This window comes from Zalophus californianus, chromosome 8, assembly GCF_009762305.2.
Source record: "Zalophus californianus isolate mZalCal1 chromosome 8, mZalCal1.pri.v2, whole genome shotgun sequence".
Lineage (NCBI taxonomy): Eukaryota > Metazoa > Chordata > Mammalia > Carnivora > Otariidae > Zalophus > Zalophus californianus.
The window spans coordinates 124,019,187-124,034,671 of NC_045602.1; the positions used below are offsets into that span (position 1 = coordinate 124,019,187).

The following is a 15,485-nucleotide window of genomic DNA, read 5'->3' on the forward strand; positions in this document are numbered from 1 at the left end:
AAGTTTTTCCTCACATGCCTGGGCCTCGGCGAGGCCCTCGCCGCTGTCCCCTCCGCTGCTGTCATTGCTCCTCCAGCACCTGGAACCGCTCAGGCGCCCTGAGAGCTGGGGTGCTTTCTGTCCCCAGGAGGTAGGGCCTTGAAGGCCATGTCCAGGTGCTTGGACTTGATCTCAAGGGCAAGGGAAGCATTTTTAGAAGAATCTTGGTGGCTGTCTTATGGGGAAAACATTGGAAGCGGGGCAAGAGTGGATGCAGGAGGACAGACAGAGGTGATGATACGGTTTAGGAGAGAATCCACGATGGCTTGCCGCACTGTCCAACATGATAGCCACTAGCCACGTGCGGCTATTTCAGTTTAATATCAAGCCAAATAAAATCAAACTTAATTCCTCAGTCACACTAGCCATATTTCCAGCCCTCTATAGTCACTGGGCTTGCAGATAAAGAACATTCCCAACCATTACAGAAAGACCCAGGCTGGTGGCTATGGGCCAAAGTAGAACCCCTGGGTCCAAAGGAATGAGCATTTTTTACGGCTCTTGATTCAGGTTGTCATGCCACTTTCCAGGAGGGTCATCCATGTTCCCCGGCAGCACGAGAAAGTGCCCATTTTGTCACACCCTCCTGACGTGGCTTATTGTTTTTTGAAGAACCTTCAGTTGTGTATGTGCCTCTTGTCAAATCTGCCTTCGCTTAGGGTCTAACATGTGGACCGTGAGGTCTTTGTGATCAGGGAATTATATGTATATTAATGCATATTTCAATAAAAAGAGTTATGTTTGCCATTGTGGTACGGTCTGATGCTGTTTAAATGCCTTTGGTAATATCTTCAATCAGATGGCAAATAGAGAACAGGAAAGTTAGTAATAAAAAATGAATTAGGACGATTAGCAAAAGGTGAGCCGCTTCCCTCCTCAGGCAACAGGCAGCGTTGACCGAGCTTTGCAGGGTGCTCCTGTCCAAACACACGTCTGGATTATCGCAGCCTCCAGGGCCGGCCCTGGGGTCCGTTCAGCACATAGGACTTGGTTATTGCCTTTAGTTTTGCAAAGGTCATGGACGTCCCCTTAGAGGGACTTTGAGGGGCTCACACCAGGATGAGGGGCTCATACCCTGTGATGGGTGGAGTGGGGCCTCTGAAGAGGGGTTTCTGACCCAGGGCGGGCCAGCAATTTCTTCTTCCAAGGCAGAGATATCTGCATCTTTGTCCCCTCCCTAGATCCCCCAGGGCCCTGGAGAATCCTGACCACCCCTCTTTCTAGCATCTTCTCCCAGGGTGCCCTTGGGGAACCTTTCCTAACTGTCTGGTGTTGGGGGTGGGGTCTCCTCCTCCAGAAGGGGTAGAGGCAAAGGCTTTAATTGACTAATGCAGACGCTGGACTAGTTCCAAAGTGAAAGAGAATTCTGGTGACCGAGTAAGGTGTGTGGGGTTGGAGCTCAAGCCCGAAGGACATGGAACTTGCACTCACCAGAGCATGGGCCATGGAGATGACACACTGGTGTTCAGGGTGCTTATGTCCACACTACCTGGCTCACCTCCGCATTCAGTAATCAGGGTTGGATAACGCCCACATTAGTTGTGTGATTGCTGCAACAGATGGGCACGTTTTGTTACTACCTTGCTCACTGGATGGTCGCCACAATTGGCCGGTGACAACCGACTTTAAGCCAGAGCTTCTCAAACTTTAACATGCATGCAAATCACACAGGGCCTTGTTAAAATGCAGATTCTGATTCAGGAGACCTGGAGTGGGGCTAGAGAGTTTGCAGGTCTAACAGGGTCCGGGAGATGCTGAGCTGCTGGTCAGTGGACCACAGATCGAGGACCAGGGCCTTTGTGTCAGGCTGAGCTCCCTAGAAGCAGAGCCTGAAACAAGGATGCTCATGAGAGAGTGCTCTCCTGAGAAGGGGCATGGGGACCCCAGGGCAGGGCTGGGGGAGGAGGTGAGCAAGGAGGTGGTCTCAACTGGAGAACCTGCTTCAACCTGATCCCACGGGGGGTCCTGGAGCAAGAGAGGTACTCCAGAGGTGGTCCCATCTTGAGGCCAGGGCTGGGGGTGGCCCTTTCACACCCTTGTCAGTTGGTCCCTGGCCATGGCTTCCTCAGGGAGTGTTGGGGGGAGAGGTGTCATGCTTCCTGTGCTTTTCTCCCATCAGCCAAGGGCATTTCTGCAGAGGAGGGGGCATTAGCACCCCCAGCCACTGGGGGGTTGGATGCACAGTCTGCAAAGGGGGATCTGGGTGGGACCCCCGTCAGCATCCACACACCGTATCCTTGTCTGAGAATAGCCTTGAGAGTGCGGAAGGGGACGCAGGACTGTTGACTCTCGTTTGAACTCTGCTGTGTGACCTTGGGTAAGCCATTTCTGCTCTCTGGGCACTGTTTGTGCTGCAGCCTCCCACGGTTCTGGTCATGATTGGTCCTTTGTCCTGTCTTTAGGTTGTGATGGAGCCTGCATATAGGGATGGGTGGATAGGTGGGGGTCTGCACAGGGAGGACAATTCTTACTTCAGAGCCTAAGGAGGGGGAGGGGAGAGGGGGCAGAGAGAAGAGGAGGGAGAAAGGAGAGTGGGGCGGGGGGAGAGAGGGAGAGAAAATCCCCGAGACCTGCAGTGTTCAGGGAGGGCTTCGTGGCAGACAGGTATTTAGGCAGAACCTCAAAGGGGAGCAGGATGGGGACATATAGGGGAGGGGAGAACAGAAAGGCCGTTAACTTCATGTCTATCATGGGATGGGTGTTTCGCTTATGTTATTTATTTAATCTTCACAACCACACTTGGAGTAGAAGTTGATCCTTCTGTGCAGATAAACCGAGGCGCCGGAAGTCAGGTGACTGGGCCATGGTCACACTGGACTGGAACCCAAATCTGTTTGCTAGGACTCCCATTCTCGACGTCCATGACCTCATTCAGCAGGGAGGGGGTGTGGCCAAGGCCAAGGGGTGGCGTGGGGAATTGGGGCACAGCTGTCTGGATGGGTACAGGCTAGTGTGGAGGAGGGGGCAAAGGCTGCAGCTTGGGAAGGGCACTGAGTGCCAGGCCCTGGAGTTTGGGTCCTCTAGTGGGGAGCCCCGGAGGGCTTTGGGGCAGGGGAGTAATCCAGTGTTGCACGCCTCTGCTCCGGGGCCCTTCCCGCCCCCCCACTGAGCCCTCTTCCCCACATGTCTGTCTTCCCTGATCAAATTCTTCTTCTGTGTGTGTGTGTGTGTGTGTGTGTGTGTGTGTGTGTGTGTGTGCGCGCATGCGTGCTAGGCTGGGGGCTGGAGTCCATCCTGGACCATCTCTATAGACCACATTCTTGGCATTTTGGGTCCTTGGGGCAGAGGGGCTTCCACTTTTGCTGTAGGTGCTTTGTGGGACAGAGGCCCTGGAATCACGCTGCTGTCCAGCAATCTCAGCGTAGGTAAGAGCTGGTTACCTTACCCCCGCGCTGAGCCCACCTCTCTGCCTCCCTCCTTCCTGCATGCGGGGGCCTTGGAGGTGAAGGGAGGAAAGGCCGCAGTTATCCCAGATGAAGCCGGATGGGGGCTTGGGTGTGTCAAGACTTTGAGGCTGAGGGTTCAGGTCTGGATCATCTTCACTCTCTTATCCGTGGCCTGAAGTTTTCTCGTCCATCAAAGCTGGCAACATCCTGGGCACCTGGGTGGTTCAGATGGTTAAGCATCTGCCTTCGACTCAGGTCATGATCCCAGGGTCCTGGGATCGAGTCCCGCGTCGGGCTCCCTGCTCCTTGGGAGCCTGCTTCTCCCTCTGCCTCTCTCTCTCTGTCTCTCATTAATAAATAAATAAAATCTTAAAAAAAAAAAAGCTGGCAACATCCAGGTCTTTCTCATTCTTCAAGTGAACCTCCTCCCCCCCCCCCTCGATGTTATGTAAGCTACAGTCACAACCTGGCAACTGGCAAGATGCTGATATCAAACTTGGAAACTGTTACTGCCAAGTGGGGGTGGCGGGGCTAAGATGGTGATGTGAGAGGTCCCGCTAGGGAGGCGTGGCCACGGAGGAGGAGCTGCTGTTTATTGAATACCTACGATGTGCCACGTGTCTTATGTACACTGTCTTCTTCAACCCTCACAATAGTCCTGCAAGTTACATATTATTACTACCATGTCACAGACACCTGACACCTGGTCAGGTGACACCAGAAGCTCAGAGAGGTTGAGAAACTTGTCTAAGGTCACACAGCGTGCAGGTAGCAGAGTGGATCAGGAACTAGAATCTGTCCAGCTCCAAAGTCATGATCTTTATTCTGCAGCAGTTTTCTTCCCACGTACAGAGGGTCTCTAGCTTCCTTTGGGTTGGGGCAGGCCTTTCACACATGTTCCCTGTTTAGACTCAAACCATCCCAACCTAGAAGACTTGGCATAGGATGTGTTACTCCCACTGCAGACAGAGGTGAGTGCCTGCCTCGTCCAGGCGGAAGCCAGAGTCATAGGCCAGTAGGGTTCAAACCCACGGGCCTGGGCCTCACCCTTCAGTGGCTTCCCACCGACCAAGAGGCTTGTATTGTTCTCAACTTGAGGTTGTATAGACCAGACGCTTGTTCTTCGGCGGTGAGCGTACCATGGCCAGTGTTCTTCTGTTAGCTCCTGTTAGTTGCTGCATTAACAAGCCACCCAAAATGAGTTGTTTAAAGCAACCACCATTTTATTTAGCTCACAATCTGTGGGTGGGCTGGAGGCCTCTCTGGGCCGGGCTGGCTGGTCTCTGCAGGTGCGATCACTTGGCTGGTTCCCTGACAGCTGGGTGGTGTAGGATGGCCTCACTCACCTGGGTGGCACTTGGCCGGCTGCTGGCTGGGGGCTGGCTGACTGTTGGCTCGGCTTTCCCCCAAACCTCTTCCTCCAGCAGCTAGCTCCGGCTCCTTCACTTGGTGTTCTGGGGCTCCTGGCGCAGCAAGGGCGAGACGCTCTGGCGCACGCATGCTTTTCAGGCTTTTCCTTGTGGCCCATTTGTTGCTGTCTCAGTGACCAAATAAATTCACGTGGCTAAGCCCGGCTTCAAGGTGGGAAGAAAAAGACTCCATCTCTTGATAAGAGGAGCAGTGACATCACTGTGCAGAGGGCACGCAGGTAGAAACGGGGGGACCTGTGGTCATCTTTGTAATCTACCATGGCTGACAGGGAATACTGATGGAGCCCCCGCTGTGTGCTAGGCACTGTGGTGGGAACTCCAGGGTGAACAAGAGACGTACAATGACATAATGAAACACAAAATGTGAGCATACCAGGGCTGGTTAGGAGAGTTGCACAGGTACTACGAGGCCAGTTAACGGAGGGTCAGAGGGAACTTCGGGAGTCGTAGGAAGACAGGTTGCTACGTGGGGCAAGGGAGGCATTCTAGATAAAACAGCATGTGCAAAGGCCCTCTGGAAGGAGAGGCTTGGCACACTTGAGCACCCGTTGAAGTGCCAGTTCCCTTTAAGTGTCAGCGTGCTTGGTCTGAGAAAGGAATTTTGGTTCATAGATGTCCCCTGAGCAGTCCCCATGTGACCTAGTCTCAGGAGGGAGGTGGGGAGAGACCTTTCCATGGGCAGCTTATACACAGGGTGGCTGGGCGTGGTGGTCTTTGGGGCAAGGGAGAGATTGATGCTCACGTGGGCACCCAGGAAATCCTTGTGGAAGAGGAAGGATTTGAGCATTGGAAAGGGGAGGAGGCAGTGAGGGAGAGGTCAGATATGTAGAATTCAGGGGCGGGTCTGGGGTGCTGGGTTGAGTAAGGGGTTTGGATTTAGTTCTGTTGGCCAGTGATCTTTGAACCATGAACTGGGAATGTTGTCAGATCTCGTGTGGGGATCTGAGTTTCCAGCCCCCTGGGGAACTGCCTACTTACTCCCGTGAGCTGCCTCTGATGTCCCCGAGCCTTCAGCAGGTTCCCTCAAGGCATCTCAGGGGGGGCCGTTTTAGAAAAGGCCTGAGGTCTCTGGGAGCCAGAATAATGATCATAAACGAGCCAGCACAGAATTGGAAAAATAGGACAAGTCAGGCAAATTCAAGTTTGAATTCCTGCTCCTTGTGGCATTGCCATGAAACTCTGGGCAGGTGCCGCGAGCCTCAGACCTTGGTTCTCTCATCTGAAAATGGGGCCTGGTCCCCGTCCACCCCGGGTCGGGTGGGGAGGGGCCCGTGGGGCTGAGTTAATCTGAGTGCCTCTCTTCTGGGCATGTGGGCTCCTGCCTGTGTGCAACCCAGCACAGTGCAGGGACCTCAGCGACTGCAGGTCGGAGTACAGCAAGCACTCCTCTTTGCCAGGACCCAGAATAAACAGAAACCATGGTAACCGGAATGCATCGCATGGGCCGGCAGCCCATCCTGCAGCTGATGGCCTGGAAATGTTGCAGATGCCCCTCCAGCGGTGGGACAAGCCGTGGGGACTCCCCTAGCCCCTCCCTCCCTGCCTGAGGTAGGACTGAGCAGTTCTAGCAAAGTCAGTCCTGACTTTGGGGTTCTATTCAACCTCACATTTCATTATTTAATTTTATTTTTCTGTCTTGTCCCAGAAAGCATGTCCCGAATGAGATAAGTTGGAGCAAACCTCCCTGCTCTTTCCTTCTTCCTGTCACCTCCTGATCGATGCCCTGGAGGGAGTTGCCAGGATGATGCTGGAGGCAGGCACTGGAACAGCACCGCGTCTCCTCTGGGAGGGAGGGCACAGGGCCGGTGGGCTCTGCGTCTCCACGCAAGGTGGTGGCATCAACACCCCGCTTTGCAGAGAGGCTCACCCTTCCCTGGGGTTCACGGCTAGTAAGTGGCAGAGCTGGGATTTGAACCTGGGTCTTCACGCTTCAGAACTCATTTCCATACTGCCTTTGGCTGAACTGGGGGTCAGACAGCAGTGTGGCTAGGAAGAGTGTGTGTTTGTCAGCTCGCCGTGTGGGGCTGGCTGGCTTGCAACACCTGTCCCACCACGCAGGGGTCCAGGGTGGTCGTGGTGGAGGGCCAGCGGAGGTGGCCTTGGAGACCCCGAAGGTTTCTGCCTGGCAGCCTCCTTGTGTACCTCTGGCCGGAGTGGTCTTGCATCCTTGCCTAGAAGCATGGCTTTGCCTTGGCTGGACCTTGAGAGTGGGGCTTCCTAGAGCCCTTGGCTTCTCCATCTACAGCTGTAGCCATCTAGAGCTGATAGTCAAAGTCCAGGCTTGGGGGAACACCATGTCTCTGGACAGAGCACGTGCTACTCTTAGCGTTACCTCACGTTGAGAAGTGAGTGTGGGTGTAGCAGGACGTGTTCCCTGCTGTTGTGCTTGGCAGGAAGCGAATGTGCAGAACCTGCTTTTGGTTGAGGAGGGGCAGAAGCAGCTGGGGCCAGACAGTAGTAGGAAGAGCACCGCTGGGCCTGCTGTGGGGCCTGGGGACACCACCTAACCTCCCAGAGGTTGGTGGTTTTGGTGGTTGCTCATTTATTTTTGGTTATTCAGTGACAGGAACACCTATGAAGACAGAAGTGTATGTAATACGCTACAAAATTAGAGCTGATGAAAACATAAAATAGAACGAATTCTAGGTGAAAAATGAAAGCAGATATGTTGGCCCTGGGCTCTGCACTTATTGAAGCTGGCCTGCGAAGCTGGCTCTGGGCTTCCTGGCAGATGAGTGAAAAGGGAAATAGGTTTATTCCAGGGTTTCTTTGACTAGGGGGAGGAGGCTTGGCAGCTCCTCACGAGAAGGGCAGCCTTAACTGGTCTTTGGAACTGAGAACAGTTCCTCTCACCAGCCTCATGGAAGGCCTCAGACCTCAGTTTCCCCAAATATAAAACAAGGGGACGCGCCCCTGCCCCCTTGCTGTTGGCTGATGGTGGGGATTACATGAGTACCAAGTACCTGGTGCGCGCCCGGCCAGTAGTGGGCGCTCAGAGGGCACAGTCCTCACCCCTCTGCTCCTGCCAGTTTCTGGACAAAAAGTGAGGTCTGCACAAAGTCAGGCCAGACAGGCGTGGCAGCGCCCGGGAGTACAGCTGTGCTGGTGGAACCCGGTCAGGGGGAGTCGTGTGTGGGGGAGGTGGGGGCTGCTTCATAACAGGACAGATGCCAAGGCCAGTGGGGGCGCCGTGACAAAGGGAGGCTGGCACGTGGTGTTGTGCTGAAGCCCCACAAAAGTGCACCTGCCGCACCGTGGGAGGCCGTGTGGGGGCCATTTGGTGAGACTCTGCGCAGTCAGACATGAGTTCGAATGCTGACAGGGCTGTGGGAGGGGTGGGGGGAGCGGGAAGCACCTACAGAGGAGGAAGGGAGGCAGGGCGAGGAGGCGCGTGGGGTTGAGCAGCCACATCGTCCCGGTGGGTGCGAGGACCTAGCCAGGCCCCTCTGCGGTGCAGAGCGGTTTTAATCACTTCCCTTGGGTGAGATTTACTTCACAGCAGCCGGAGCTTCTCAGCACTTATAGGTGCTGACGGGGGCATCACAATATTGTGAAACGAAGCGGGGAGCTGACTTCATTACAGCTTACCTGGCACGGAAGCCCCCGCCTTAGTTAGCAGCGATGGTTGGACGTGACAGAGCTAAAATTGAACTCGGCAATTATGCTCCAGAGAGGTTCTCGGCGCTGTAAAAGGAAGTTCCATGGAAATCAACCCTGGTAATCACAGGGTTTACAATTAGTCAGTTACTATTAAGGTTGCCCTGTCAGCATGTCCTTCAGGGTGAAGCAGGGGAAGGGGATGGAAAGTTACATGTGTTAGCCTGCATTGGCCTTTTTTTTTTTTTTTTTTTCATTTGTTCCAGGACAAAAGTTTGAGAGACCCTGTGTTCATGTCCTGATGCAGGGTGGCCATTTGATGACGGGTCATTTTAAAGTCCTTTTCTTTTTTATTTGCCTGAGCTTACGCCTCTTTCTCATTTTGGGGTTTTCGCCTGACTTGTGAGGGTGTTTTCCCAAACAGCTTCGTGCCTGTCCTTGGGGTATTGTACATGAAGAGCTCGGTGTTTTGTTGACGCCTTGTCCCAGAGGAAAGAGTGATGTGATGACATTGAGGGTTTCTAAGCACCTTCATGGCATTATTTTTATTAAGCCGTGACTAGACTATTTCAACAACCTCAGAATATTGTCCCCATTTTGCAGATAAAGGCGTGAGGAGCTGGTGTGCATTTGGCTGCTGGTGCAGAGAGAGTCAGATGGGAAGAAAGAGCTTGTACAGATTCATTCCTAAGTCAGCCTGGTGTGTGTGCACTGACCCTCTTGAATGGGAAGATGGAAACACAAGTCAGCTCAAATGAGCCCCAGTTGATTCACCCGCAAAATGGGACCTTGTGCTTGGCAGTGTGTAAGGAGTAAGTGAGATAATCCAGGCACAGGAGAAGCTCAGGATGGGGCGCTGTCATTACTAATAGGGATATTTACTGTACGCTCACTTTGTGCCAGGCATGGACTGGACCCTTTCCATGAGTGATGGTGGCTTGGCACAAAGACCCCGCAAGGCAATCTTAAGTAAACACGGGCTCAGAGAGGGTATAACTTTGTCCAGATCTTCTGAGTGAGTAAGGGGTAGCGCCAGGATTTGGACTCAGGCAGTCTGGCCCCAGGAGCCCGGCCCTCGTCCCTGGGAACAGTTGAATGTCAAGAAAACAAGGCAGCCTGGATGAGCTGCCTCTGTGGCCGAGAAGAGAGAAGCATTCAAACGGAAATATCTTTTCCAAAAGGCTTCAGCTCTCCACATGAAGCTGAGTCATCTCTCTTTGTTTTGAACCATAACCATCAAGCTGCCTCAAAATGCCCCAAATAAAAGAAAAAAAAAAAAACTAAACTAAAAAATGCTGAGTTCCGTCAGGGTGCAGCAGTCCCTCCCTGGCTCTACCCTAGAAGGAGTTGACTAAGCAGAGGGTTTGTAGAGCTGGGACCCCCTCCACCCTGCACTGGGTACCAGGGCTTGATCTCATGACCAAGATCAATGTTTAATGGGGCAGGCACTCTGAGGGTGAGTGAGTCAAGGTCGGGAAGCTGTTCTGTGACCACACACACCAGGGGACAGCATCGTCACAATCCCAGAATTCCTCTTTCTAGCTCATGAGTGGCAGAATCAAGTCCAGAATCTTCTGGACCCAGGCTCAGCTCTCAGATCCCCTTTCCCACCCATGGTGGAGTTCAGTGTTTGATGGAGAATGCAGGGACTTTCTGCACCTGCCCCGTGTTGCCCCACCTCTGCCTCTCAACATGCTTCCTCCCTTCTGTATACCCAACAGTGCCCCTCCTTCCATCCCCAGCTCGGATGACACCTTTTCTGGGAAGCCCCCCTGCGGCCCTTAGCCATGAGCACTGTCTCCCTTATGTACTAGTTTCTCACCTACATATTTGAGCTGAGCTGTCTTTGAGGACAAGGACAGTGTCCTGATCACACACAGCCCTTCTGTCTGGAACCCTGCCCTACATAGAGTAAGGACGAGGCACAGGGAACAGAGAATGCTGTTGAGTGAATGAATTAATAAATGATAATTGAAGGCTTTTAGCTTCACACTTTCTCTGTAACAATCAGTTACACCTTTTGCTTATTGGAGCCTCTCATTTCCAATTAGAAAGTTCAACATCCAACAAGCAATATGGGCTTCTTTCCATATCAGAGAATGCAGATCATTTGTCATGGCTGCATAGTATTCCATTGTACAGAGAGTTGTGATTTATTTAACCAATTCCCTATCAAGGGATTTTACTGTTTTTTCAAACAGCAACAGCATGACATTTATAGATTTTTATTTATTTATTTGAGAGAGAGAGAGAGAAAGTGAGAAGGGGGCAGTGGAGGAGGGAGAGGGACAAGCCGACTCCACACTGAGCATGGAACCTGACACGGGGCTTGACCAAGATCCTGACCTGAGCTGAAACCAAGAGTCGGATGCTCACCTGACTGAGCAACCCAGGCACCCCTCAATGGATTTTATTCTTGTTTCCATTTTCTTATAAATAATGTTGCAATGAAGAAATAAATGTCTGTGTGCAAATGAATTTGGGCCTAGAAAGTCCTTTCCCATCTTAAGCCTATAGAAGCATTCATGGATGGGCTTTTCTAGCACTCTCCCAGCTTTGTGTGTGTGTGTGTTTTCACATCTTCAATATGTCTGAAATTTCCATCTTTCTGTCATAGTACAGAATCTGTATTTTCCCTTCTTTCACACAAGCTCCATGTGCTGGGATCTGGGCCTTTGATCTACAGATTGTGTGTACTTTCTATTTGTTGGGCATCTGCTGTGTGTCAGGCCCACTGCTAGGAACCAAGACCCAGAGATGAGCAAGGCTCTAGAGGGTCCTGGTCATCACGGAGCTCACAGCCTATTGGGGAAGATGAACAATAAACAGAAATGGAAGCCATCGAAACAAATAAGCAGAAACCATTGGCTGGAGGGGTGTGCTATGAAGAGAGTAATCCAGTGTGGGTGATTCAAAGGAGCCCTCGCTGGGGAGGAAGGAGATCTCCAAGCAGGATGTGAAGTCAGTTGTGTGAGGGTCTGGGCAAGCATGATCCAGACAGAGGGAAGAGCATGGGAAAGGTGCAGAGGCACAGATGCAAGGCTCTTCCTCTCTGGAGCCCTTTCTGATCCCCCCGCCCCCTCCTCATGCAGAAATCTGGGCATCGGTCCCCTATGTCACCGTTACCCAGGTCCTTCTTGTCGCTTAGTTTATTATTGCTATAAATGTTCAATAATGGGATGATTCTCAGAACTCCTCTCACTGAGTCCTGGATGTCTTCCTCTCTGTGAGCCTTCCTCAGCAGTCTCTAGTATTTCTGAAATGTCCAAAAATTAAAATTGGTTTAGCAGTGCCCAGCATGGTACGTGGCACTTAATAGGTACTGCCATCCTGATTTACAGATGAAGAAACTAAGGTTCAGGGAGGCTAACCATTCCAGCAGGCACAGCTAGGATTTGAACCCAGTTCTGTCTTATTCCAGAGTCCACATTCTTCATGGAGCCCTAAGTTAACTGCACCTGTGTGAAAGCTAATGAGCCTGCAGGGGGATCCATAGTGCCTCCAGCCAGCCCTGTCCCAACCTGATCCAGCCTTGGGGTGGGTGGCCTTGGCCCTTAGTCTGCTGGTGTCAGAGGAGTGGGAAGGAACCAGGGAGGCTCTTCTGTTTTTTTTTAAATTACAAATGTCATACTTGCTTGTGGAAGAGAAAAGAAAAAAAGAAAAAGAAAAACAAGACAAAAAAGAGAAAAGTGGCAAATGAAAATACCCCCTTCTCCTACTCCGCAGGGTGACCACTGTTCACAGTTTGGCATCTTTGACAGGGCATATCCAAACACACACAGACACACACACAGAGTTATTGTTTTTATAAAAATGGGGATCATGTCCTTGACTTTTTCTCCCAACCAGTCCCAAGGCAGCACCTGCAGACCTTTCTCATTCCGTCATATTACACAGAATGTATATATTTTAATCCATTCACCCCGACCGTGGTTTTAGACATTGAGCATGCCCCTCATTCTTGTCTGTAATGAGCAACATCTGTGGGCATGCACCGTGCACACCAGAACGGGGATGTCTGCAGGACGGATGCTAAGAAGTCTGATTGCCAAATGAAATGGCATGCAACTCTCACATGTTGACAGGTGCTGCCAGCCTGCCTTCCAGAAGCCTTTCCAGCTCAATACCTGCTCCTGAGGCAGTGTGCTTGAGTGGGGAAGGCTGCCTCCCCTTTCGCTCCCCGAGACCTGGTGTGGAGACCAATGCCAGGAGCTCCGAACACTCAGGCCCAGATTGGGATGGGAGATAGATTTTGATGAAAGAGGTTAAATAACAGGTTTTTCCATTTCACCTTATAGGAATGGGATGGGGGGCGGGGGTGCCGGGCCTCCAGCCAATAGAGGACCAAGACTTGTCAGGAGGGCTTATAAAGCTTGCTATTTCTGGCATTTTTTTCTCTTTCTGTGCTGATTATGCAGCAGAATCGCACAGAGGCTGTCGCGGGCGCGTTCTCTCACTGCCAGGGCTTCTGTGGAATGAGACTCGGGCTCCTTCTACTTGCAAGACGCTGGTGCATTGCAGGTGTGTTTCAGCAGAAGGTAAGCAGCGGGTGGTACCGCCACCTCCTGCGGTGGAGGTGGTCAGGACGTCGCTGCGGGACGAAGACAGACGGTGCCTCGTGGGGGGGGGGGGTGCAGGCCGGGACCTGGACTAGTGCTTGTCTCCTTGTGGAATGAAAATGCTCTGGAGGGTCCAGGAGACCGGCAGTTGGCAGCCCCTTCTTGAAAAGGAATTCTGAAAGTGGCTGGGATTGGTCCCTGGAGGGGCAGGTCTTGGCGCCCTGAGCCTCATAGGTGCCCAGTGTGCTCTGGAAGCATTTGTTCATTCATTCATTCATTTATCCATTCAGCACCCCCTGCAGTGGGCCTGGCCAGGTGTGGGTGGGGGGTCTGGCCAACTCAGACCAGAAACAAGGATGGGGCTAGCACATGGTATGGTAGGAGCCCAGAAGATACCTAGGGTGAGGAGTGGGGAGGGCTTTTCAAGGCAGGAGGGATGAGGAGTAGCTGGGGCTGTCACTAGGAACAAAGTTTGAGCTGCCTCCTTCCACTGGATTTTTGAGTTTGTGGAATAAATAAAACTTCCTCTCCAAATTTGCAAGTACCACCTTTTCCTTTTGTCCATTAAGAATATGGAAAAATAACCAGTTGGGATTGCCAGTTGCCATCCTGTTGGAAAAGCAAGGACAGCCAAAGATGAGGGAGAACATTGTCACAGACTTAAGGGCAAACACATACACACATAACAGGTGACAGATTCTGAATGCAGAAACCTAACACTGATGGCATTTTCTAGCTGTCGCTGGGGAGATGGTCTTTGTGGAGGGAGTTGGCTGAGTTGGGGGTGGGGCTGGTTGCAGGTGACAGGGCTGCACCCCGATGAGCAGGAGACCTGACCTCTCCTGGTGCTCTGATTCATCAAGGTCATTGTTGAAAAACTGGCTTTGTGCACGTGTGTCCCAGAAACGGAAACCGCCCTCAAATGCGTGCTTTCCCTTGCTTGGAATGTCCCAGGTGAACTGAGAGAGACCAAGAAACAGAAGCTTCTGTGCCCCCTGCATGATCTCCAGTTTCTGCATGCTGAATCAAAGGCAAGAGGTCACAGGCCCTCAGTCTGCTGAGGGAGGCTTTGGAGCCAGCCAGCCACTGAGGAAATGGCCATGGCGTGCCTTCTGTGTACCAGAGTCTGGGCTAGGTACTGATTTCAGATCTCAACTCTGCCACAAATACAATCTGTGACATAGGGCAAGTTTCTTGAGTTTGCAAGTCTCAGTCTCCTTATCCATAAAATGGGGACACTGATACTTCCTTCCCTGTATTGTGATGATTGTGTGTGTGCATGCACACACACACTGCCTATAGTACTTTGCCTTTTATGTGGTAGGACCTCCATAAATGTTGAGTGAGTGAATGAACAAATGCTCCAAACCCTTAGCCCTGCTCAGGAGAACTTCATGGCTAACACTGTGTGTGTGTGTGTGTGTGTGTGTGTGTGTGTGTGTGTGTGTGTGTGTGTGTGTGTGCGCGCGCGCGTGCATGCAGACGTGCCCATATGGGCATAAGACCTGAGGAACTCTCCCCCTTGTGTTTACAGCTAGAGGCTCTGTGTTCTGGTTCCCTTCTTAGGGAGCTTGGATTCAGAGCCACATTCTGCTACATAGCCCTGTCTGGGACCAATTTCTCTATGTCTCTGGTTACATTCACGGGCTCTTGACTGGGAGAGGAGTTAATTACAGGGACTTATTGGCTGTCTTGAAACAGAACCGACTCTTATTTTTAACGCTTCCTGAACAGCTTTCTGAATACTAGCCTTGTGTTGGTGGGGTCTCGGCACAACAGCCAGCCAGTAGGCCAGTGCTAGCTGAGAGCCCAGGGTCGGAGAAAGGCTTTGGAAGGGCGGTGGGAGTGGTCTTAGAAGGGAGGGTGTGGCTGGAGTATCACCACCCCTGAATCCCCCCCTGGACTTGGAGAACAGGAGCTGAACCCAGGTTTAAGACTTGACTTTGAGTCCTGGCTCTGCTTTGTGTTTGCTGTGTGGTTTCTGGCAGGTCACTTTACCTGTCTGAGCCAGTTTCCTTACCTATAAAATGGCAGATTATTAGAATTAAATGGGGCTAGATATATAAAGCACTGTGTTGGCGCTCAGTGAATAAAAATACTCTCCTCTCTTGGGGGAGGACCCTGGGAGCCTTTGACTGGGGCCCAGGGTATCTGCTGGCTCATGGAGTCTGACACACAGCAGACACCTAATGAATATTTATGGAGAGGATGAAGGTGCCCAGGGAGTGGGAAGCCAGAGTTATATGTTTATATTCTTCTATGTAATTGTTTTGCGATCCTGGGTGAGTTTCTTTGCCTTCTTTTGGTCTCTGATTCCCTTAGAAAAATAGTTCAGGCTGGTCCTCCCAACTCCTACTCTTCTATTCCATGTTGGAAATCAGGGCTGTATGTGGAACCTCCAATGGAGGATGAGCTTCATGTTTGAAATTAATTTCCTTTCTGTGATTAGTGGCACCCATGATGACTCTCTCCCT

At 51.9% G+C, this 15,485-nt stretch overlaps 1 protein-coding gene across 8 annotated transcripts in view; it reads left to right on the forward strand.

Annotated features, from left to right (window-relative positions):
• Positions 1–15,485, forward strand: part of TOX2 (TOX high mobility group box family member 2) — a 133,164-nt gene that overhangs the window by 14,349 nt on the left and 103,330 nt on the right. Inside the window, exon 1 of one of the 8 annotated variants that reach the window (XM_027620434.2) lies at positions 12,865–12,990. The exons of 6 other annotated variants lie outside the window; for them this stretch is intronic. In XM_027620434.2, coding sequence (XP_027476235.2) covers positions 12,865–12,990 — 126 coding nt within the window. Of the gene's footprint in view, positions 1–12,864; positions 12,991–15,485 lie in introns of those variants that run through there. One more of the 8 variants, XM_027620432.2, reaches the window with a different exon arrangement.